General features: G+C 38.7%; 1 protein-coding gene and 1 long non-coding RNA gene across 2 annotated transcripts in view; both read right to left on the minus strand.

Moving 5' to 3' along the window:
- Window positions 1-210: 210 nt before the first annotated feature.
- On the minus strand, window positions 211-6513 carry LOC117289984. Its single transcript, XR_004519017.1, has 3 exons — window positions 6385-6513; window positions 2665-2768; window positions 211-249 (listed from the first exon to the last, which is right to left on the minus strand). It is a non-coding gene; the product is annotated as an uncharacterized LOC117289984 (long non-coding RNA).
- Window positions 6514-9039: 2526 nt separating this feature from the next.
- Window positions 9040-22062, minus strand: part of LOC117289980 (transcription elongation factor SPT6-like) — a 48269-nt gene continuing 35246 nt past the window's right edge. Inside the window, exons 29-39 of the mRNA XM_033771183.1 lie at window positions 21640-21788; window positions 20820-20960; window positions 19861-20053; window positions 19204-19319; window positions 18526-18648; window positions 16106-16294; window positions 14708-14870; window positions 14037-14114; window positions 13167-13396; window positions 11616-11875; window positions 9040-10832 (exon numbers count right to left, since the gene is read on the minus strand). Of these exons, the coding sequence (XP_033627074.1) occupies window positions 10508-10832; window positions 11616-11875; window positions 13167-13396; window positions 14037-14114; window positions 14708-14870; window positions 16106-16294; window positions 18526-18648; window positions 19204-19319; window positions 19861-20053; window positions 20820-20960; window positions 21640-21788 (1967 nt within the window). The 3' untranslated portion in view covers window positions 9040-10507. The remainder of the gene's footprint in view (window positions 10833-11615; window positions 11876-13166; window positions 13397-14036; window positions 14115-14707; window positions 14871-16105; window positions 16295-18525; window positions 18649-19203; window positions 19320-19860; window positions 20054-20819; window positions 20961-21639; window positions 21789-22062) is intronic.

The following is a 22062-nucleotide window of genomic DNA, read 5'->3' on the forward strand; positions in this document are numbered from 1 at the left end:
CTTGTTAAAAACTTACCTAATGATAAATCACCTTATATGAAGTGGCTCATTTTTCAGTTAATAAACACTGTTAAAAAATCGGCCTCCTCATCAATAAGACATCTCTCTGGCATCAGGTGGTCGTCGTTGTCGTCGTCGTCGGTGGTGATTTCATCTCCTTGTTCCAGTGAGCTCTTGCCTTGAGTTCATCTCAGTGTAGACCGATCCGAAGATGTTGATTCTCTTCAGGAGTTCTCAATCTCTTGATGCCTGTCAATCAAAAAAAACAATAACAAATTACTTTTACATAAAAAATGAACCTTGGACCCTAACCATCCTGGGGTCGATTTCACAAAGAGGTAGAAAGATGAAATAAAACAGTGAAAGTTTCAGCAAAATAGGTCTACTGGTTCGACTTGCTGAGAAAACAGAAAGAAGCAAAACCCTGTCACAGTAGCGATGAATCCATCCTAGGTAAAGATTTTGATACAACAAACGTTTCCCTTTTCCCCAAACATTAAAAAAAAAAAATTGGCCAGGGGTTTCCTTACGGGTGGCGAACCCTTTGTCACCGATTTTTGCTCCCGTTTTCACAGGTAAAATATAAAACCTCTGAAATGAAACAAACCTATTTGTATAACAAAGTATTTGGTGGGCTTACGTTTTTTTTTCAAAATTGAAGTGGCGCAATTTTCAATCAAACACAGTTAAAAAATTGGCCAGGGGTTTCCCTACGGGTGGAGAACCCATATCACTGAAGTTTGCTCTTCTTAAGAGTTTAATATAAAGCCTCTGAAATAAAACTATTTCAAATATTTTTTTTTGGGGGGGGGGGGGTAATTTTCAAAAACTACCAAATTATAAAAGAATAACCTTTTAAAATGAAGTGGTACATTTTTCAATTAAACACAGTTAAAGAATTGACCAGAGGTTTCCCTATGGTTGGCGAACCTTTATCACTGAATTTTGCTGTTTTCAAAGGGATAAAACCTCTGAAATAAAATTAACAAGTACAAACAAAGAACTTTGGGAGTTGCTTTTTTCAAAAAATTACCAAATGATAAACCACCTTTTATTCAAAACAAAATTTTGCATTTATCTTCCAAACAATTTCATAATTGACCAGAGGTTCCCCTACAGGTGGCAAACCCTTTACACTGATTTGTTTTTGTTTTTTTCCTGAAATAAAATAAAACAGTGAACTTAAATATTTTGGAGGTTGTTTCCTAAAAAAGAAACCATATGAAATAAATCACTGATAAATTTCATCTTCTGTGCATCTTTTTTTCATAAACCAATTTTAAACATGGCCGGAGGTTTCCCTGTGGGTGGTGAACCCTTTTCACAGATTTTAATTGTACATCTTTCTTTTTATTCATTCAGAGTTGAATATAAATAATGAAACCTCTGCAGGAAAAAATAAAAACAAAAGTTTTGGTGGTTACAGTATACACTAGGCCTGGGCGAATAATTTGAACATCCGGTTAATGGCGAATAGGTTTTCCTATCCGTAACCGCGAATGCCTTTTTTTTCTTAACAGGATATCTGCAAGGGGCACGAACACCTATTTATAAACCGGATAGTCCTGTTATTACAACCAAGTAACCGGACATTCCTATTTTCCACGGACGTCGGGCGACAATTGATAGGATTGTTTTGTCTGATTCCTTATGAAACTTCTCTTAAGACAGCATAAAACAGCATAAATCAAGTATTTAACTATGCTCACCTCCGTGAAGAGTTAAAACAATGACATTTCTGACATAATTTGTTCAAGGTTACGAAAGTCTTCCTTTACGTAGAGTCAATCACAATCAAAAGAAAAAGCAAATCGCCATCTTTGAATTAGATTCAGTTATTTTTGTGAATGAACTGCGTGACACTGTCTAAAACTAATACCAATCCGCAAACGAATAGCGCCCTCTAGCGACGGAAAAAATATATTTGAATATAGGTTAATTTCAGATAGTTGGCCAGCGAATAACCGAATACCAAATTTCACTATTCACCCAGCACTAGTATACATAATTAAACAACTTTCATAAATACCTCAGACAGTTTCGCTATTCCTATTGGTGGAGAGTGCATCACAAGGGTGTGTAAAAACCTTTGTTTATGACCGGTAAAAAGTGTTAAATCATGGGCGTCGTGACACGCGACCTTGCACCTGTTCTCATAAGACAGTTTCTTCATTCCTATTGTTCGAGAGCAACGGCTGAAACAGTTGTGCCACATCACGCGATACGCGCACAGCATTCCCTTATAAGGAGTTGTTTGTGAGGGCGGCGGCGAAGGACTTTACCATTTCATAGGACTTTACCATTTCATAGCTGGAGGGGTGTTGTGTTGAAATTAATCATTTAACAATTATAATTTTCGCATTTATTTTACTTTTTGACCAAAAAGTGATGATGTTTTTGACCGAAAAGGTATTTATGAATGGTAATCAAAGTGCGTTGAATCTGTTTTCAACTAGTGGTTTAAACCCGCCGAGGCCTGGTTCTTGATAATTTTTCTTGACTTCGTCTCAGTAAAATTATCAAGAACCAGGCCTCGTTGGGATTAATCCACTAGTTGAAAACCTCTTCACCACACATTGATTCCCTTAATAAAGTATGACATTTCTGTAATAAACCTAAACAATTTGGACATTTCCTAAGATAAAACTCCTGTGTTTCACTCACCATTGGTCCTAGGTCTTTCTGGCCGACGACCTCATGCTGACCTTCAACATTCTTGCGAGAGTTGAGACGCAGGTATGAATGATAGAACACACCATGTAATGCAGCTGTAATGAGAAGGAAGACAACGCATACAATCAATTGAAAACACGATGCACAAACCACATGGTGCCGAGTATCCTTACAATACATGTACACGGTCGCCCACTGGTACGACCATGCAGTATGCACAGCACATACACAACACACACACAGTCGTCCAAAGTCCATTCTGACCAACACTCTGCACGCTGTGAGTGGCCGTTGATGGCTGTTGATAATTCCATATTCACGATGTTCTTGACTAGACTTCAATGCAGTACACGTTCACGAACTGAGTAAATAACTGCCGCACATTGTGCCTAATGCCTGCAGACTAACCACAATGTACAGCCTTGGAGGAATTCCAATAACAGGGACAACTTTTGCCAGCAGAGGACGTTGCAGGGCAAGTTCATTGAATTATTTCTCGATGTGCGTTGTTGACTGATCGTTCATTCATGAAGATTTTGTTGCAACAGAGTTCAAAACATGTTAAAATCAACCGACCCCCTAACCATGAAGTCATTGAAGTTGCTTTTGATGGAAAAGGGATAGTTTAAGGTAAAAATTCAGATATAAAATCCTCCAAAAAAGCAATTTTAAGGGCTTCATTTTCGTTTTTTTTTTCGTTTTGAAAGTTTTGTGTATAAAAACTTGCGGGCGATCGAGAATTGTGGTTGACTCGCCCGGCGGGCGATTAAAAAAAAAAAGTTAAGGGAAACCCCTGAAGGGATATCTCATTGAGGTAAATTAGATACTACATTATTTCATATCGAATCAATGTCTTTTAGATTTTTTTACCACAACTAAAAAAGATTTCCATTTTAGTACAATTATAGAATACAGGGCCTGTGAGGGCGCGAATACAAATCAACGGCTGTTTTATGTGAATTAAGCTTGTGTACTTTTTATGCCGAGCACTGCATAGTTCACGAAAAAATACCCAAGCTTAACTCACATAAAATAGCCGTTGATTTGTATTCGCGCTCCACACACAGCTCAGTCATGCTGATTCGCATATTCCAAGATGGCGGTGCCGTGTACGAATCGAGAAAATTAGAGTCGGAGGAGAAAGGCAGCAAAGTTATCGTTACAAATTTCTTTTTAAAATTTTATAATTTGTTTCACTTTTCAATACACACAAAGCAAGCTAAGAGTTAGGTGAACACAATCATCCGGTTTATTCTGCCGGATGGCTCGTAGGGGAGGCGCCAGAATTTTTTTAATTTTGGTTATTTCTTAGCTGCATGAGGAAATGGTATGGACGTGTGGCTAAGGATTTAGCTAGCCTTGGCCACACGAATTCGGGTCATCTCGTACCCAACTCAACTCGTACCCAAGTCAACTCGTACCCAAATCAACCTGTACCCAAGTCAACTCGTACCTAGGTCAACTCGTACCCGAGTCAACTTGTACCCAAGTCAACTCGTACCCCAATAAATTTTTACCAAATTTAGGGGTTTCAACGTACTGATATATATTGTAGTTTAATTTATTTATTTTTTTGCTCATGCTGCAGGTAACAAACAGGCTAGAATAAGCAAATTAACGCAATAAGGCCTTTGTATGTTTTTTTTTTTTTTTTTTTTTTTTACTTCTGTGGGGAAAATTAATCTGAACTTAAAAAGAACAAAGATAATCAGAACTTATGCAAATTTGTATTGGGTTGGAAAAAGTAATGAAACAATGTTTTAATTGATTGGGGCAAGTGAATCGGAAACGAGACGCAAATAAATGAATTGAATGAATTTTTACCATGAAATTTTCTTTTGAAAATCCATTAAAAAAAAACACCCAGTTAACAAAAAACATTTGCGTTTTATACATCGTATGTTTTTTTTTTTTTAACAGTTTGTTTTTAAGCAGAAAAGAGAGGAACATCAAAACAGACAGGCCGAGTGTTTAAAACATGGGAAGAATATTAAAGAATTTAACCCTTTTTATAGGTCTATGCCTTTAATCCAGTCTGTTTTTAAGCGAGATGAACATCTAACATGACTAAAAACGAAATTCGTGAGCGTATTATTACCAATAAAAGTGAGTAGAACATCATTTATTTCCTATCGTTTATAAAATCACGCCGCACGGAGACGCGTCTGAAAACCAGACGTCTAGAGGCGTGTCCATATGTCCATATGTTTTGTACACAAAGCACGGATCAAGTGTAAATAATTATAAATTCTTACCGTAATTCAGTCCCCAACTACGGTAAGAATTTATAATTATTTACATTTTTTGAGACTGCGGAGTGGATTCTCTGGTCGCCCCCTTCGGACATTGAGATATCAAAGGACACACAGAGCCTAATTTTGGCGAGATTAAAATTAAAATAAAGAGAGATTTTCGATTCCAAAATTCATTGAACAATGATTGAACCATCATCATTTAACGCGTGAGAGATATAAACCTATGATATGAGGTTACGGGAGACGATAGCCGGACGAAACTGAAATAGTTCTAGGACTCTAGGAGTAAGCCAACGCAATCATTACAAAGGATGATATAAAAAAAAAGGTAATCATTGTTCTTACAGACAGGCCTAGCCCCATAAATCGGTCCAATCCACTCCGTATCCTTGGCCCCAGCACCACTGATAATATCAAAACCTTTCGCTTCCTTGAAAAACCATCTGCAACGTTCTGCATCATGAAACTTACCGATCTAATGCTTCAGAAGTTGCAGATAGCACTACACTTGGAATTGTTCAAATACATGTAGGTATCAATGATTTTGAGTAAAAATCAAGTGAATTTTGAGTGTGAATTTTCTCAACTACCGCTCTTTTACCGCTAATGCCGCGATATGCTGATTGTCCCCCGATCGTGCGCAGACACGTTTGTCCTGGGTGGGAAAAAAATCTGCGCACGGTCGGGGGACAATTGGCACATCGGCATTAGCAGTAAAAGAGCGTTAGTTGAGAAAATTCACACACAAAATTCACTCTGTTTTTACTAAAAATCATTGATACCTATTTGAACAATTCCAAGTGTAGTGCTATCTGCAACTTCTGAAGCATTTAGATGGGTAAGTTTCATGATGCAGAACGTTGCAGATGGTTTTTCAAGGAAGCGAAAGGTTTTGATATCAGTGGTGCTGGGGCCAAGGATACGGAGTGGATTGGACCGATTTATGGGGCTAAGACAGGCCTAGTAGTAGGCCGATATAATGTAGATTACAAAATTAGGATAACTTTCCGTATGGCGCCACCACTTATTCACACATTTTTACAAAAAGGGATATCTCATTGAGGTAAATTAGATACTATATTATTTCATATCGAATGAAAAAGTGGTGGCGCCATACGAAAACTTTTCCCAAATTTAATATTGAAAATGAAATTAATTGTCTACTATTTTATTTATAAATACTTTTTTTTTTTTTTTTAGGCCTAACTACAAATTATCAGTCACAGGTCATTTACATCATCAGAGTCAAATTCATCGAGCTGAATTTGCGTAATGTATTTTTAATATTCAAAGTCAGAGTGTTGCGATCATGCATCAGCCTCCTCCCCCACCGCCTCTTTGGCCACGTCCCAACCCCGCCTACCCCTTTTAATTAACGCACAAGTCAAGGGGGCCATCACACACAGCTTTACAAGCTCCGGTTTCCACATGAAATATATATATATTCCAAACTTACTTTTTGCATTTACTTTGTGAGGACATGTCTTGCATTTCATAACTACAGTTCCTTTTTCAGGAAACGGTAAAATGGAGCCAAATGCGGGGAAAATTCTCTCGAAGAAGCAAATGACTCCTCTCCCTCCATGTTTTTGAGAAATTCTGATCCAGCATGCGTTTCTGAATGCAAGGGTTGTGATTTATCAAGCAAGACTTCGTCCATACGTTCAGCGTTGAATTTGATTTAGGGTATCTGACTAGGTATTAAAATAGGAATCGCGCCCTCTGTCGGCGGATTGTAGAGTCTGCCGCGTAAAGTTAATGAGTTGTATTAATTAATTGATGCACCTGCTGGGTGATTTTGATTAATTCTGGTTAAAGATACCAAGCGCAACAGGAAAAACATGAAATTCATCAAACATTATTCTCAAAATGAACCACACCACATCACTATCTAAGAGAGTAATCCCTTACCACTACTTTGATTTATCTACAAGTTTACTTTTTATTTATTTATTTATTTCCTTTTGTTGTTTATCCTTACCTCATCTTTTATTTTTATTTTTACTTACTTATTTATTTTGAATTTATTTTTTATTCTTATTAGATTTTGTATTTATTTGTTATTTTTCTGGACTTACCCCTTGTCGTTTTTTTTTCAATTTTGGGCTAAATTTGTATAACACGACTGAACTTAATGTACCCCTTGTGGTTTTTGTCAAATTTTGGGCTAAAATTAGATAAAACAACTGGACTTACCCCTTCTAATTGTTTTTCTTCATTTTGGGGTTAAAATTTGATAAAACAACTAGACTTACCCCTTGTCATTTTTTTCATTTTTGGGTAAAAATTTGGTAAAACGGCTGTTTTTTTCTTCATATTTTTAGGCCCTTGAAAATTGATAAAAATGCTTGAGATTTTGTCAATTTTTTTTGCCCTCAATAAACATAGACTTACACCTTGGAAAAGAATCTGCTATGGGGAAACCCTTTGTAAATCTTTGAGGTTTTATTAATAATACAACCTGAAAATTCAGTATTACTTTCGACAAGTGTTATCCTTTAATCAAAATATTGGTGAATTTACAAATTAATGGTGGACTCTATTGAGTCTACTTCTAGAAACTATAAGGCTTCCCTGTAGAGCCTTATAGTTTCTAGAAGTATATTGAATCCTACTTCTTTGCCTTACTATGGAAGAAAGACAAAGCTTGTGCTATAGAGTCCTCACTAACTACCTTAGCTCCGATTCCTCCTCGTTGGAAATCTTCTCCTTAGTTCGATTCCCCAGCCTGTCTTCCAGGATCCTCAGATTTCTTGGACTCTAACGAAATCACCTCTTCGGAAGTACTTGCAGACAAACCTTGTCTCATGTTCCACTTCGCAGAATTACTTTGAGGAGCGAACTCATGCGGTCGTTTTGACGTGTTAAACGTGTCGTCGTAACTTTCCGTGGACGCAAACTTGCTCTTCTTTAGCCTTGATCAAGGCGCTACAGCCAGCCGCGACCTGCAAAATCCCAGTCCCCATACAGTCTACCCGCAGTACACTTGTTATAGGGTGCGTTCGTTTAGCTTCCCTGGGTCAACCCCGGTGTGTGGCGTTTTTTTTTTCTCGGGACGAACGTGGGTTATTATCTGCACACGTTCGTCCTGGACAAAAAATATGCCACACACCGGGGTCGACCCGGGGGAAGCTATATGAACGCACCCAATATAAGTCTCCTTTGTGATTTATCTGCGCAAGTTGGCGTGATTTTTCATGCGTGACCTCGGTTTGAATACTAATTAGCCCAAAGGGCTTCTGAAATTCAGTCTTTTTCGGCCTTATCTGAAAAATATTGACATAAATAATGTAGAAGTACACTGAAATGAGGAGCATATCTGTCGTATTGTTTGAAAATAATTGCTGCAACTCAAACTTTAAAAAGAGAAATTTGTACGTAAAAAATGGCTTCCAAAAGAAAGAAAACAAGTCACAAAAACACAACAGATTGTCCCATTATGAATGTCAGCAACAGTCCTTAAATAGTATATATGGATAGATTATTTAATATTCTTCCCGAAAATGTTAAAAGCGAGACCGGATCGTACCTAGTCCAGTCAGGATAGGCTTACTTGTCAAATTTTGTTTTCAGTTTGTAGCTCGAATTGTTAACATTATTTTGGTATTGTTTTGTTAAAGTTAGTTAACAAAATAAGTTCACAAGGCTTGTGATTTTTTTTCGAGCGAAAAGTTCACAAGGCTATGTATGGCTATATGATTTTTTTCGAGCGAAATTTGACAAGTACACAAGGCTATAATAGCCTTGTACATATTTTTAGACAAAATGTGACAAGTACACACGGCCTTGTACATTTTTAAGGAAAAATTTGACAAGTACTCAAGACTATCTATCTAGCCTTGTACATATTTTCATGCAAAATTTGACAAGTGTACATACTTTTAGGCAAAATTGAACAAGTACCAGGGGAGAAGTAATAATGGTTGATTGTAAATGGATGAAGTTATCACGAGGATCTGGAGTGCAGAAGGTTAAATAATAAAATAATTTAAAAAACGCGGAAATTATAATTACACCTTAGGTAGGGTGGTTCAGCTAACAAAAAAACGTGAAAATATTACCTCACTTTCATAAAGGCCATAAAAAAACTCTAAAATACAAAAACAGACAATTATTTTACTGCATGAGGCAAGGTAGCCTCAATTTAGTTCACGAAATACATGAAATACCTAAAAAATGTACAATTTTAGGTTGATAGTGTGTAGCTTACAGAAAGCAACGGTAAGTTTTACATTCGAACAAGGGTTAACTAAGTTTTTTAAATATACAACATTATTTTTAATTGATTTGTACTCAAATTTAATCATACATGTCATGATGAAAATTTACTGTAAAGTTCGCTAACAAGTCTACTGCAGACCTTGGTCAGAATTTACAAACGGAAATTAATAAACCATTTTATTTTCTATTAAACCTTCAACCTTTTCCTTCGGTTTTTTGTTTTCATGCTGAATATCTTAACTTACTTTTTACACAATAATCAGCACTCTAACTACTTAGTCTTTTAAAACAAAATTCTCAGATAATTTTAGGTCAAGTTTCCTGTAAATCTCGCAAGCAATCCTCATTTTAAATCCATCGTGCAAATTGTACGATTATAAAGCACACAGAAATTTAGCAATGTAGGATGTCGATCATGTCCGCCAATATTCACTTAAAAAAAAAATGGAAGTAAATTAAAAAAATAATGGTTACAAAATACTCAAGTGTGATATTAACACATTATGGCACATTTCAAATGAAATGAATGCTTTCTTTGTAAGAATAAAAATAAATACAAATTTTAATTGTGCTCAAAAAGTGTAACAAACCTACTTTTAGGGAGAAAAAAAACCACAATTTTTGTTGTCTTATCAATAACCACAAAAATGTACACGTATGCAAGTGTCCGTGCCATCTTGTGTCCAGTAAAACTTTTGTGCAAATAACAGATTTTCCCAACGCTACCATAACTTTTAAAGCAATTTCATGGTCAACTATACATAAAATTCCTGCCTCTTCTCAAGAAAGATAGGAGAGGTGGTGACAATATGGCTATGTCATTACTTGTACATCAACTGAAAATGTAGCACAACAAATCACCAAAAGCCCTGTAATGTATCATCCTATCATCTGCTCTACAAAATGCACTGAGTGTGTCGACTCGTCGATCGACTAGATGCGATCGAGTAAAAAACTTCCCGCATGCGTGACTGCGAAAGGTTGGCATCGTAAACTTGCTCCTAGTTGAACATGAACATCCACTATTCAAATACTGTACACAATGCTTCAATATATATTACTGGTTGGTGTCTGAAGAAATTCCAGGATTAAGTACAAGTGTTTTCTCAGATAAATTTCCAATAATTATCATTAAGATAACAAACATCATTGTGCAGTTTGTAAATCCATCCAAGAAGGTTTTTTTTTTTCTTCCCCGTATCGTTGAACATCACAGCTGTTTCAAGTTGGTTTTCACTTGGTTGGATTAATGTTTATCCTATTTAGAAAATTCAGAGTCAACAAGTTTTTGTTGAACGGTGGAGTTTGCTCATGTAGATTTATTTATAATGACATACTTAGACAATGATTATGCGATTCTACGTCTCGTCGAAGAGTGGAGTAGCATCCCCGCCCATACTTGGCGCTGGAGTGGTAGAGATCGACATGGGACTGGGCTCGGGGTAGGGACTGGGCTCTGGGTAACGCTGCTTCGGGCTACGGCTGCTGGAGTAACTCTTGGGACTCGGTTGCGGGTAACTCTTGGGACTGGGTTGTGGGTAGCTCCTTGGACTTGGTTGGTAAGAGCGACGGCTTGTGTTGGCTGGGCTGGCCGAGGGTTCCTTGCTACTCTTGCCGTGGTCCTGTCGACGGGAAGCCCACTGAGCAGCTTGGCTCGCCCAGTCCACGGCCGCTGAGCCAGATCTGGAGGGTGGAAAGAGGAAGGTGTATGCGTTAGTCTCAACTCTGATCAAAAATGCTTCGTCAAAACGCTTTCACAATTTTATGGCAAAAACAAAAAGGGATTTGAATAGATGTCAAATTTGCATAATTTGGGTAATTTGGTAATTTAAAATCTATTAAAATTGTTGTGGTACATAATGCTTCAAAAACAGAACTAAGTATGGAGAAAACTCGGTAAGGTTTGCGGTGAAGCGATGTAAGAAATATCTTTTGTGAGTAGAAGAGCTGGTTTCTGCTTGACGTTTTTATCAGTGTTATTCGCCAGATGCACACTGAACGAAACATCAAGCACAAACCTGCTCTTCTCAGAGCCACCACTACTCTAAAAAGGGATTTAGTGTCACAACAAACCTTACTTACAGCCATTGGACACTTTCGGTAAACAGTACTGTCCAAAGGCCCACACTACGTGTATCACAACTTATATATAAAATAACAAACCTGTGAAAATTTAGGCTCAATCGGTCATCGGAGTCTGGAGAAAATAACGTTTCCGTACATTTGGCCGTGTCATGACATGTGTTTAAAATAAATCCGCTATTCTCGATGTCGAGATTTGATAATTGTTTTAATGTTTTCTCAAAAAGTAAAGCATGTCAAGGAATAAGATTTCAAGGGAAGTCTTTCACCATTACCTTCTGTAAACCCTGTAAATTATTTGTAAATCTGTGAACTTTTAATTTTTGTTCTGTTCAGAAAGTGTCCAATGGCCTTAACACTACATTATTATTATTATTCAGTTACCTTGAAGAGCTGGTCCTTTGAAGTTGTTGCTGTATAGCAGAGACGACCTGCTGGGCGGTGGCTGTACTGTTGCCCCAGCTGCTCTGCTTGGGGGTAGGTTGGTACTGGGGGGTCCTCATGGCCACCTGCTGGGGGGTCTGGCCCCCTGGGGCAGTCTGCGGGGTGCGACCAGGATTCTGCTGGGGTGTCCTCATTGGATTGATCTGCGGTGTTCGCATCGGGTTGATCTGAGGGGTGCGTATTGCGTTCTGTGATGGAGTCTGAAGAAAGGTAATAGAATACGAGGAAATACATTAACTCACAATTCCAATCTACTCAACCCAACATAAAGTGATGTCAAGTTACATATTTTCGCATGAAAAATGTACCCAGACCAATGCACTTGGCTTTAACTTCAAAGCAAATGGCAGTCATTAGTACACCGATTTGCACAATTCGGAATCTACATGTATGCTTTTAAAGGCAGTGGACACTATTGGTAATTACTCAAAATAGTTATCATCACAAAACCTTTCTTTATTACCAGTAATGGGGAGAGGTTGATAGTTTAAAACGTTGTGAGAAACAGCTCCCTCTGAAGTGCCATAGTTTTCGAGAAAGAAGTAATTTTCCACGAATTTGATTTCGAGACCTCAAGTTTAGAACTTGAGGTCTCGAAATCAAGCATCAGAAAGCACACAATTTCGTGTGACAAGGGCGTTTTTTTCTTTCATTATTATCTCGCAACTTCTACAACCGATTGAGCTCAAATTTTCACAGGTTTGTTATTTTATGCATATGTTGAGATACACCAAGTGAGAAGACTGGTCTTTGACAATTACCAATAGTGTCCACCTCTTTAAAGGGAAGGTACTCGTTTGGGAATTGTCAAAGACCAGTCTTGTCACTTGGTGTATCCCATCAAAATAACAAGCCTGTGAAAATTTGAGCTCAATCGGTCATCGAAGTTGCGAGAAAATGCTGAAAGATAAAACACCCTTGTTGGACGCATTTGTGTGCTTTCAGATAGGAATAAAAGACTTCTGATAGAAGTCTTTTATTATTTTAGTGAGAAATTACCAATGTTTTATACTATCAACAGCTCTCCAATGCTCGTTACTAAGTCAGTTTTTAAGTTAATGTTTGTTTTAAGTAACTACCAAACGTGTACCTTCCCTTTAAGCGGGTGTGTGTGTTTATACATGTTTTGGCCATTGAACTCAATGGATGAGCATTTATTCTGCCTGGAGCAGTCAGCAGCCCAACTGGTTTGATCTTGATCCAGTTGCAAGATTAGGGTGCACTGTTAGGACATGGAATTACTTAGAGATAACAGGCGTGAGTTGGTAAAGACGAAGTGGATGTATTATTCTGGCCTCTTTCTTTAATGGAGCTTTCCTGTAATATTTTTGTGAAACATTTCAGCCAACTTTTTATACTAAGGTGAAAGGCTTCCTGGGCTAGTACTTGTACAAACCACAAATAAATTCTGTCAGCCAAACACTGGCAAAATTGTTATGTATTCAAAAAGAAGAGGAGAAAAAAACAAAAATAAATAAATAAATGCCATACCTGCATGGGCTGATATGAGGGCGTCATCCTGGGCGTAGACAGGGGGTTATTGGTCTGGGGCGTGGCATACGACGGAATGTTGGAGTAGGCCCCAGAGTACGTGCCATAGCGGGCGGCTGCGTTGATCTGGGGCGTGGCACCAGGGGTTTGACGTGGAGTAGCTATGCTCATGCTGGGTGTGGCGTACAGTTGGTTGAACCCTGCACCAGATTTCTGGATCATCGGGGTGCCTGGGAAAATCGAACAAGACAATAACTGAACAATATCTTAGTAAGAGACAAACAATAAAAATCACATTTTCAAATTCATTTCTAAAATCAAGATAAATAATGCATAAAAATCACATTACAAAAACACCCTCTGAAAATGGTGTAAAAATCTCATGGTAGGCAAACACACAGCAGTTGGGACTTTTTTTTTGTTAAACTGGAGAATTCTTTAGGAAAGGGAATATATAACAACAATAGCAAGTCCAAACAACTGTGCATGACAAAGAGTGTGCGTTCCTGCACAAACCAGACAACAATATTCATAGTGCGTTGACCAGTGCTCCAGGTATACTTTGGATGTGTTATGAAACCCCTTTACATAGCGCCTCGAAAAGGGTTTACAAGGTGATGCTGTTCATTCTGCAGCTAACCAGACAAGGAACACAGGGCAAACCTCTCTACACTAAAGCGTTCCATCCGACTGGCAAAGCATTAGTATTACCAAAGTGTCTAGTGCAAGGACACAATTGTTAAGAATGGGACCCACACCAAAACTCTACTGATAAGAAACACTAGAGATTGATAGAGTCTAGTGCAATAGACCTCTCGGCCACAAATCGCTCCACGATGAACTTGAATACCAACGCAGCAACTGGCTTACCCATGTAACTGTAGACTGCTGGTGTTCTCTCCGGTGCAGCCACCATTGGAGTGCGATGAACACTTGCTGGAGTGACTCCTACATAAAAGAAATAAAATTTAAATACTACGTGCGTCATTGTCCTAAATTAAGGTTACGCGCAAGTTTTGAAATTGTCAAGACGCTTAAAGAAGCCTGGATGCGCAGACAAAACAAGTACGAACCCTGATAAGTTATTGCGTGGAGTATTTTCGTGCAACACACAACAAGTTTGCACTGATGCAACAGTATTATATTGAGTACATGTAATTAAAGTCAAACAGAATAATCCAGCTGCCCAGGGAGCAGGACATTTCTATTCAGAACTGAGAAGTCTCTCGAATTCCCCAAATTCCACTCTGTATCAGTAGAATAAATAGCAAGACAAGTTCTCAAAAAACAAAATCTACACAGCTATGATATTACTGCAAACCAAATATAAATTGATACCTAACCATGCAATCCCATAAGCCTTTTTAAGGTATGGCGGACGTGATAGGAGTGCACCTTTTGGTTTGGGTGTCTACACACAAATTTACCCAAACCCAATAGTGTTGTAGTATTGTGTCCGCCAAAAAGGCTTATTTAAAATATGAAAGACTTCACTAAAGCGGGGGGCCTCAAGGGGGAAGGGGTTGGGGTGTTTCACTCACCAGGTATAGGGTCCCTGAAGTGTTCCTTGAACCATCGATGGAGTGCATTCAGTGTCTGGTGAATCTGCCCTCGGTAGCGATAACCCTCGGGTGTGATCGTGACAAACTCATGTCTTGCTTTACTGCGTGGCTGATAAGACAACAATAATTTCCCTGGATAATCCTGAAAAGAAAAAAGAGCATGAAAACTTAGAATCCAGTATGACTGGTAGACATACAAAAGATAAAAATGGTCCTTCAAAGTTATTAATCCCTTTTCTTTTTACAATGAAGGAAGCCACTCCTATAAAAAAAAAAACTTTTCCAAACTTTGGTTTTGAAGAATAGACTTGGCCGTCTTAAAGGCACTGAACATGTTTGGTAATTGTCAAAGACCAGCATTCTCACTTGGTGTATCCCACATATGCATAAAATAGCAAGCATGGACAATTTTGACTGAATTGATCATTGAAGTTGCAAGAAAATGATGAAAGAAAAAACACCCTTCTTGTACAAAATAGCGTGCTTTCAGATAGGAATAAAAGGCTTCTGGCCAGAAGTCTTTTATTATTTTAGTGAGAAATTACCTCTTTCTCAAAAACTGTGTTACTTCAGAGTGAGTCGTTTCTCACAATGTTTTATATTATCAACAGCTCTCCGTTGATCGATACCAAGTAAGGTTGTGTGCTAAAATATATTTTGAGTAATTACCAAAATGAACAGCGGATATGCAAGAGGTCATGCACAGCCATATGGCCTCATTATAGGCATAATATTTGGCCCTTGAAAATTTTGTGTAGCCTATTCAGGCTTTTTGTAATGATTTTGTTGCTGTTCCGAGGGTGAAACAAAAATCAGAAATCAGCTTTAAAGGCAGTGGACACTATTGGTAATTACTCAAAATAATTATTAGCATAAAACCTTACTTGGTAACGAGTAATGAGGAGAGGTTGATAGAATACAACAGTGTGAGAAACGGCTCCCTATGAAGTGAAGTAGTTTTTGAGGAAGAAGTAATTTTCCACGAATTCTATTTCGAGACCTCAGATTTAGAATTTGAGATCTCAAAATCAATCATCTGAAAGCACACAACTATGGTGACAAGGGTGTTTTTCTTTCATTATTATCTCGCAACTTCGACGACCAAATGAGCTCAAATTTTCACAGGTTTGTTATTTTATGCATATGTTGAGATACACCAAGTGAGAAGACTTGACTTTGACAATTACCAATAGTGTCCAGTGTCTTTAAGTAGGAAGAATATCATGCTGTCCTTTAAAAAAAGTCCATAAAATCTTCCAATTGGCTTGTAAACTCTGACTGCATAATGCAATTACCATCACACAAAGAAATTGGGGCTTTGAATTGTAGATAATGAGCTTGATGTAGAAAAGCTAATTGATATAAATAGAAGCTTACTTTAGTGAAACTCATGAAGTACGGGATACGCGATGGCTGTTTGCGCTTTTCTCCGCCGAGGTGCTTCTCCATTATTTCCCGTTTGCCGCCCTCAGTGTCTCGGTAGTACTTGTGCTGCATGGTATCGCGAACGTACGCAGCCATGGGCTGGATGTGACGAGCGATGATTTCATCAAGATCTTCAAATTCCTGGAGAGGAAGAGAGAGAGAGAGATGATGTAAATATTCAATAATTATTTGAAATCTCTCACATACATTCAGGAATCTTAGCTGGTGTTAATGCTTTTTTTATTTTCGTTTTCATTTCGTTTCATTTATTAGTTCTGGTTGTGAAGCCAACAACTCTCAGAAAAGCAAACTTAGTCACTATACTAGCCAGGTAACCAATGGAGAGAAGAAAATGAAGAATGCTTCAGTTTTAGATGTGGGAGGAAAACCCCAGAGAATTATTCCAGGGAAAAACCCAGGCAGTCGGGTAGGGACTTCAACCTCAACCAACATAGTACCCCGGAGGGATTTGAACCGAGGTTCAACATGTTCAAGAGGTGGAAGGCAAGAAAAATACCACTATGCCAACCAGGGTCCAATTTCATAGAGCTGCTAAGCACAAAAATTTGCTTAGCATGAAATTTCTTCCTTAATAAAAACAGGATAATAATAATAATAATAATAATAATAATAAAACCATTCTTATATAGCGCATATCACCGTGAGGTCCCTATGCGCTGTAAAAGGAAATCAACAATTATTGTACAAAGTAAACAGATATGTTTTCAACCGGGTTTTGAATTGTTCTGATGTCTCAGCCTGTTTAACAACCTCTGGAAGACTGTTCCATAACTGAACTGCTGCATATTGGAAAGAGCGGGAACCGTACGACTTGGTTTTGATAACTGGGGGGGGGGGGGGGGTCAGAAGGGATTTATTTGAAGATCGCAGATTCCTGGTTGTTTTGTACTCCTGAACTAAGCTTTGAAGATAAACAGGGGCAATACCATGGATACATTGATAAGTAGGATTACCTACAAAATTTCCATTCGCTACATATTGCTTGTTACTGGTATTCAGCAATAGTTTGCTTATCCTTAAAATCATGTTGAAATTTGGTTGGTAATCCTGTTTTTATTGAGGAAGAAATTTCATGCTAAGCAAATTTTTGTGCTCAGCAGTTCTATGAAATCGGGCTCAGAACACCTCAAAGGGAAGGTACATGTTTTGTTATCTTTCATGTTTGGTAATCTGTTCTATCACGCCCATTCTGAAACAACTTCAACGAATCATATGGGGTGTCGTTGCCGAGCGGATAAGAGCACTGAATTCAAGCTCTGGTGATTCTGTTCAGCAGAGTGTGGGTTCGAATCCCAGTCGTGACACTTGTGTCCCTGGGCAAGACACTTCACTGTAATTGCTTCTCTCCACCCAGGGGTAAATGGGTACCTGTAAGGGCAGAGATGGTTCTTGTGATTGATTTAGCCGAGTAGCGCATTTGTTGCCCAAGGCTGTACATGTATACTCCCCTGGGAGCTGAGATGGTTTGAGGAATGATTTAAGGCCCAGTGACCAGGAGTAATTATGTTGAAGCTAATGCTCATTGTCCACAAAGCACTTAATGGCAAGGCTCCCCACTATATTTCTAAACTACTTCAAGTTTACACTCCATCAAGGAATCTTTGATCCAGTTCCATGGTTCTCCTCATCGAACGTGTCAACACTCCTGGGGCGACTTGTCTTTTTTTTTCCAGCTGCGCCACCTATCTAGACACTCTACCACTTAGTCTTAGATCTTGTCTTTGTATCACAAAACTAAATTTTCGTCTCAAAACTTATCTGATGTCACAGGTTTTCAAGTACTAATTTTGTTGTATCTGTTTTTCTTTCATTTTTTTTGGTTTTGTTTTACTGCGCCTTGAAAACCCAGCAGGGTGGATATGTGCACATTACAAGTCTTTATTATTATTATTAAAAACAATTATCCCTGGCTACACGGCAGTTAACGGTTGTATGGCTTCTGACTGGCACCCCCGAACAAAAGATATTGACAAAATAGGGACACCGCCAATATAGGGCTAGATAGCTCAGTTGGTAGAGCGCCGGCACGTTAATCCGGAGGTCGTTGGTTCGAATCCCACTCTAGTCAATTCTTTGTTCAACCCCAAAAATCATTTACAAATTCACCCAGTCAGTTTCCCTTGTGGTTTATATTGATATTAAAAACAATGGCGGTAAAAACCTACATGGTTAGAGGTACAGCAGCTAGCTCGGTTTGTATCAAGCATTTGGAGAATCATTTCACTTTGAAGCAATGTGGTTATGGACAAATACATCAGTTGTTAAGCCCCCTAACTTGAATCTGAGACGTGTTACTGACAGAAACTTTTCTCAGACTGTTTATTCCAATTATGGATTATTCTTCCACCTACCTCACTGCCGATCCAAAGTGACGTCCCAAGACTAAAGACATTCTCTTTGCCTTCTTCTCTGACATCAATGTGGGCGTAGATTCCTTCATCCACCTTCCACGTTACTGTCAGGTGGTCTCCTCCCTGGAAAGGCAACATGTGAAATCAAATAACAAAATATTTATGGCTTTAATAGTAAAGATTAAATAGCGCCATTTGTATACTCCAAATTACCAAATGTTGCAATGGGCTCATCAGGAGAAAAGAAACGGGCGAGTCTTGAGACCCTTCTTGAAAGACAAAACAGCCTGAGCATTTTTACTGGGGACAGGAAGACTCAAAGTGTCTCCTGAAAACAAACAGAGCATACTGATTAAGATGTTGAGTAGTAAACCACCAGTTCTTTTCTCGATCAACTAGCCGCCGAGATTGCCCCGTTAGCTAGGGGCAGTTTTGATAGAACTAAGACATAGGATTTGAACTGCCTCTAGCTATCTCTGTGGTCTAGTTGGCAAGAAACTGCTCTAGCATAGCAAAGGTCATTACTTTGAGTCCCACTTTGAGTAATATGCCTGTGATTTTTTTTCTTCCCAGAACTCGGGGAAAGTACCAAGTACACAGTGTTAACACACATCGATGTAAGGATAAATTTAAAAATTACTAGACTTAAAGTTTGTGGAATTTCCCTTCATCACATACCTTACTGCTGGGCCTGATGACCACTTCACCTAAATCCATGTTGATCAGAAGTTTCTCTGCATCCTTGAATGTGATGTTGTGGAATGAAGGATGGACAATAACTCGCTTCACGTACGCTACAAATGTTAACAAGAACAATACACAAACAAACTGGTTATTTTGGCGACCAATGCAAGAGGTCTATTAAAAACCATCCAACCCATAGGTGCTACAGGGATCCACAAAATAGCATACCTTCCAGTCTTGCATTGGATACATGGGTTTATTTTGTTTGTACAGCTGTTGAAAGCTTGTGTACTATTTACTTTCTCTACAGTCTTTTGTGGTATTTTGTGGGCAAGTGCCAGTTTGGAAATAGGTCAATTAGGTCAATAGTCTCCACAGTATCCTGTGGTGTTTTGTGGACGAAGCCATTTTGGCAGGAGAGTATGCCAAAAGACTCCGCAGTCTCCCGTGGTATTTTGTGGACAAACCCTGTTTGACAGGAAAGTACACCAAAAGTTTACACAGTGGTATTTTGTGGAAGGACCCAGTTTGGCAGGAGAGTATGCCAATAGGCCCCAGTCTCCTGTGGTATTTTGAAGAAAGAGCTATTTTGGCAGGACAGTACGACAATTGACTTTAGTCTCCCGTGGTGTTTTGTGATGTGGTCCTTACCCTGAGCAGACTTCTTCTTTGTGTCTTCGTCCTTTTTCTGGTCCTTCTCGTGAAGGTTGTGGTCGAAAAAATTGTCCCTGGCCGGGGCGAACTCCGCGTTCTTGTCCTGGAGGTCTGAGCTTCGACTCGTCAGGTCCACGCGGAAGTGCTCAATCTCGATCTTGGTGATGCGACAATGCAGCGTCATGCCAACCTTATTTTCACAAGAACATCAAAAATGATTATCTTGGAATTTTAGTTCTTCCGGACTTTATGTTTGGGGGTGAAAATGTACACACCCATAGGGCTTGTACATGTAGCTCACACTCAGGCAACACATCGCTCTGTGTTGCAATCACTCTGTGGACATTCCTTTGCTCTGTACAACTAAGAAAAATCCTATTCTTCACTACTGTTAAAAACACTGTGTGGACGTGTGTAAGTCCAAGCCCATAGGGCATGTACATGTAGCTCACACTCAGGCAACACACAGCTCTGTGTTGCAATCACTCTGTGGACATTCCTTTGCTCTGTACAACTAAGAAAAATCCTGTTCTCCAACACTGTTAAAAACACTGTGTGGACATGTGGAAGTCCACATAGTGTTTCAAGTCCCTACATTATGTCAACCTCTTTTTTTCTCAACTTCTTTGAAGTAGAGCAGCCCCATAGCAAAACTCCCATTATGTTTAAAAAACAATACAAAAAAATAACAACATTTTTTTGAGTGGTATTGCAACCACTAATCCAGGTCAGGTAGTTGGATAACAATTCTCTAAATTTCTGGTTCACATAGCAAGCATTCTTGTTTACAGTTTTTCAGGCTTGTGAGCTACAGTAATTAAGTTCACTTTGTATAAGGCATCCTTGTTTTTATTTCCAGAACAATAATAATATGGTGTTAGACTAACTTCCCCTCCAAGCCTCAACTTTCTAACAATAAAAATGAATGAAAATCCAAAATGCAATCTGTCTGATACCTTGACTCTTTCCTCTGGACTGGACACCCTCTTGTCGCTGATCATCTTAGTCGGGATGAAGCCCTGAATCCCGTTGTCCAGACGAACTCTGACCCCGACAGCCTGACCCAGACAATTGCCGCCATCGAAATGGCTCCATACCTTCATAAGAAAAGAAAGTTATAACAAGTTTGTGAAAGTAGAAACACCAAGAGATTCGAGAGAATGAAACAAGAGTATTATGTCCCATTGCTTATTGAACATACCATCTTCTTTCAATGCTAATTTTAACCCCTTTTTGATGTTATTGATCAGGAGATAGTTGCCATTATAAAGTAAGATATATTTTGGCAATTCAATTTACACACAAATTTGTTTTTGAAATTGGCCTGTTTTGGCTTGTTTATCTATAATGATGATTCTGATAAATGACTCGTTTAGCTTAATCGCATCACAAATGTTTCCTTTGTCAAAATAAAATCCTTACTAAAGGGAGTATCTAGAGAAAACATACATCTTGATATTTGGCAACAAGATTTACAGTTCTATTTTTAGAAAGTTCGCATAACAATCCTCTTTGTTCAACATGACTCATCAGCTGTGGACATCTCACAAGCAAGACATCTAGTTGGTAAGACACTGCTCTCGAATTACGAAGGTAGTGGGTTCGACTCCCACTCGAGTATGACATTGTATGCATGCGATTTTGTTTTCACAGAACTCGGGAAAGTACTGATTATACAGCGCTAGCACATATTAGCGTCAGGGTAATTATAAGTATTCTTTATCCCGATGCAAATTTAACATCTACATGTATTAGAGCAAGACATCCTTAACATACCTCACTGAGTTCCGGAAAGTCATCTTGCTGACAGAACGGGCACTGCCACAATCCAGTCTCATCGTTCCTGACCGGGTTAGCCTGGTCTAGCTGATCCTTCTGTGGTCTCCTCCTGGCAATGCCAGTCACTGTACACAGCACCATCTTACCTGTATCAAGGAAAGAACCAGGCATTATTCCTACATCTGCCTGACGGTACCTAAACACTGTCTGACTAGGCCCATGTAGACATTGAGCAAGGCACTTAAAGGGTCGAGGTACTTTTTGTAGGACAAAAAACACAATGTCCACAGATTTACAATAAACTTACACAGTTTGAAGATAATGATAGTAGAAAGCTTCCCTGAAAATATTACTTGCTCAGGTGCTGTACATGCAGTTTTTGAAAAATCAGTAAAACAATGTCATGAAAATAATTTTTGT

The sequence above is a fragment of the Asterias rubens genome, chromosome 5 (genome assembly GCF_902459465.1).
Source record: "Asterias rubens chromosome 5, eAstRub1.3, whole genome shotgun sequence".
NCBI classification, from domain to species: Eukaryota; Metazoa; Echinodermata; class Asteroidea; order Forcipulatida; family Asteriidae; genus Asterias; species Asterias rubens.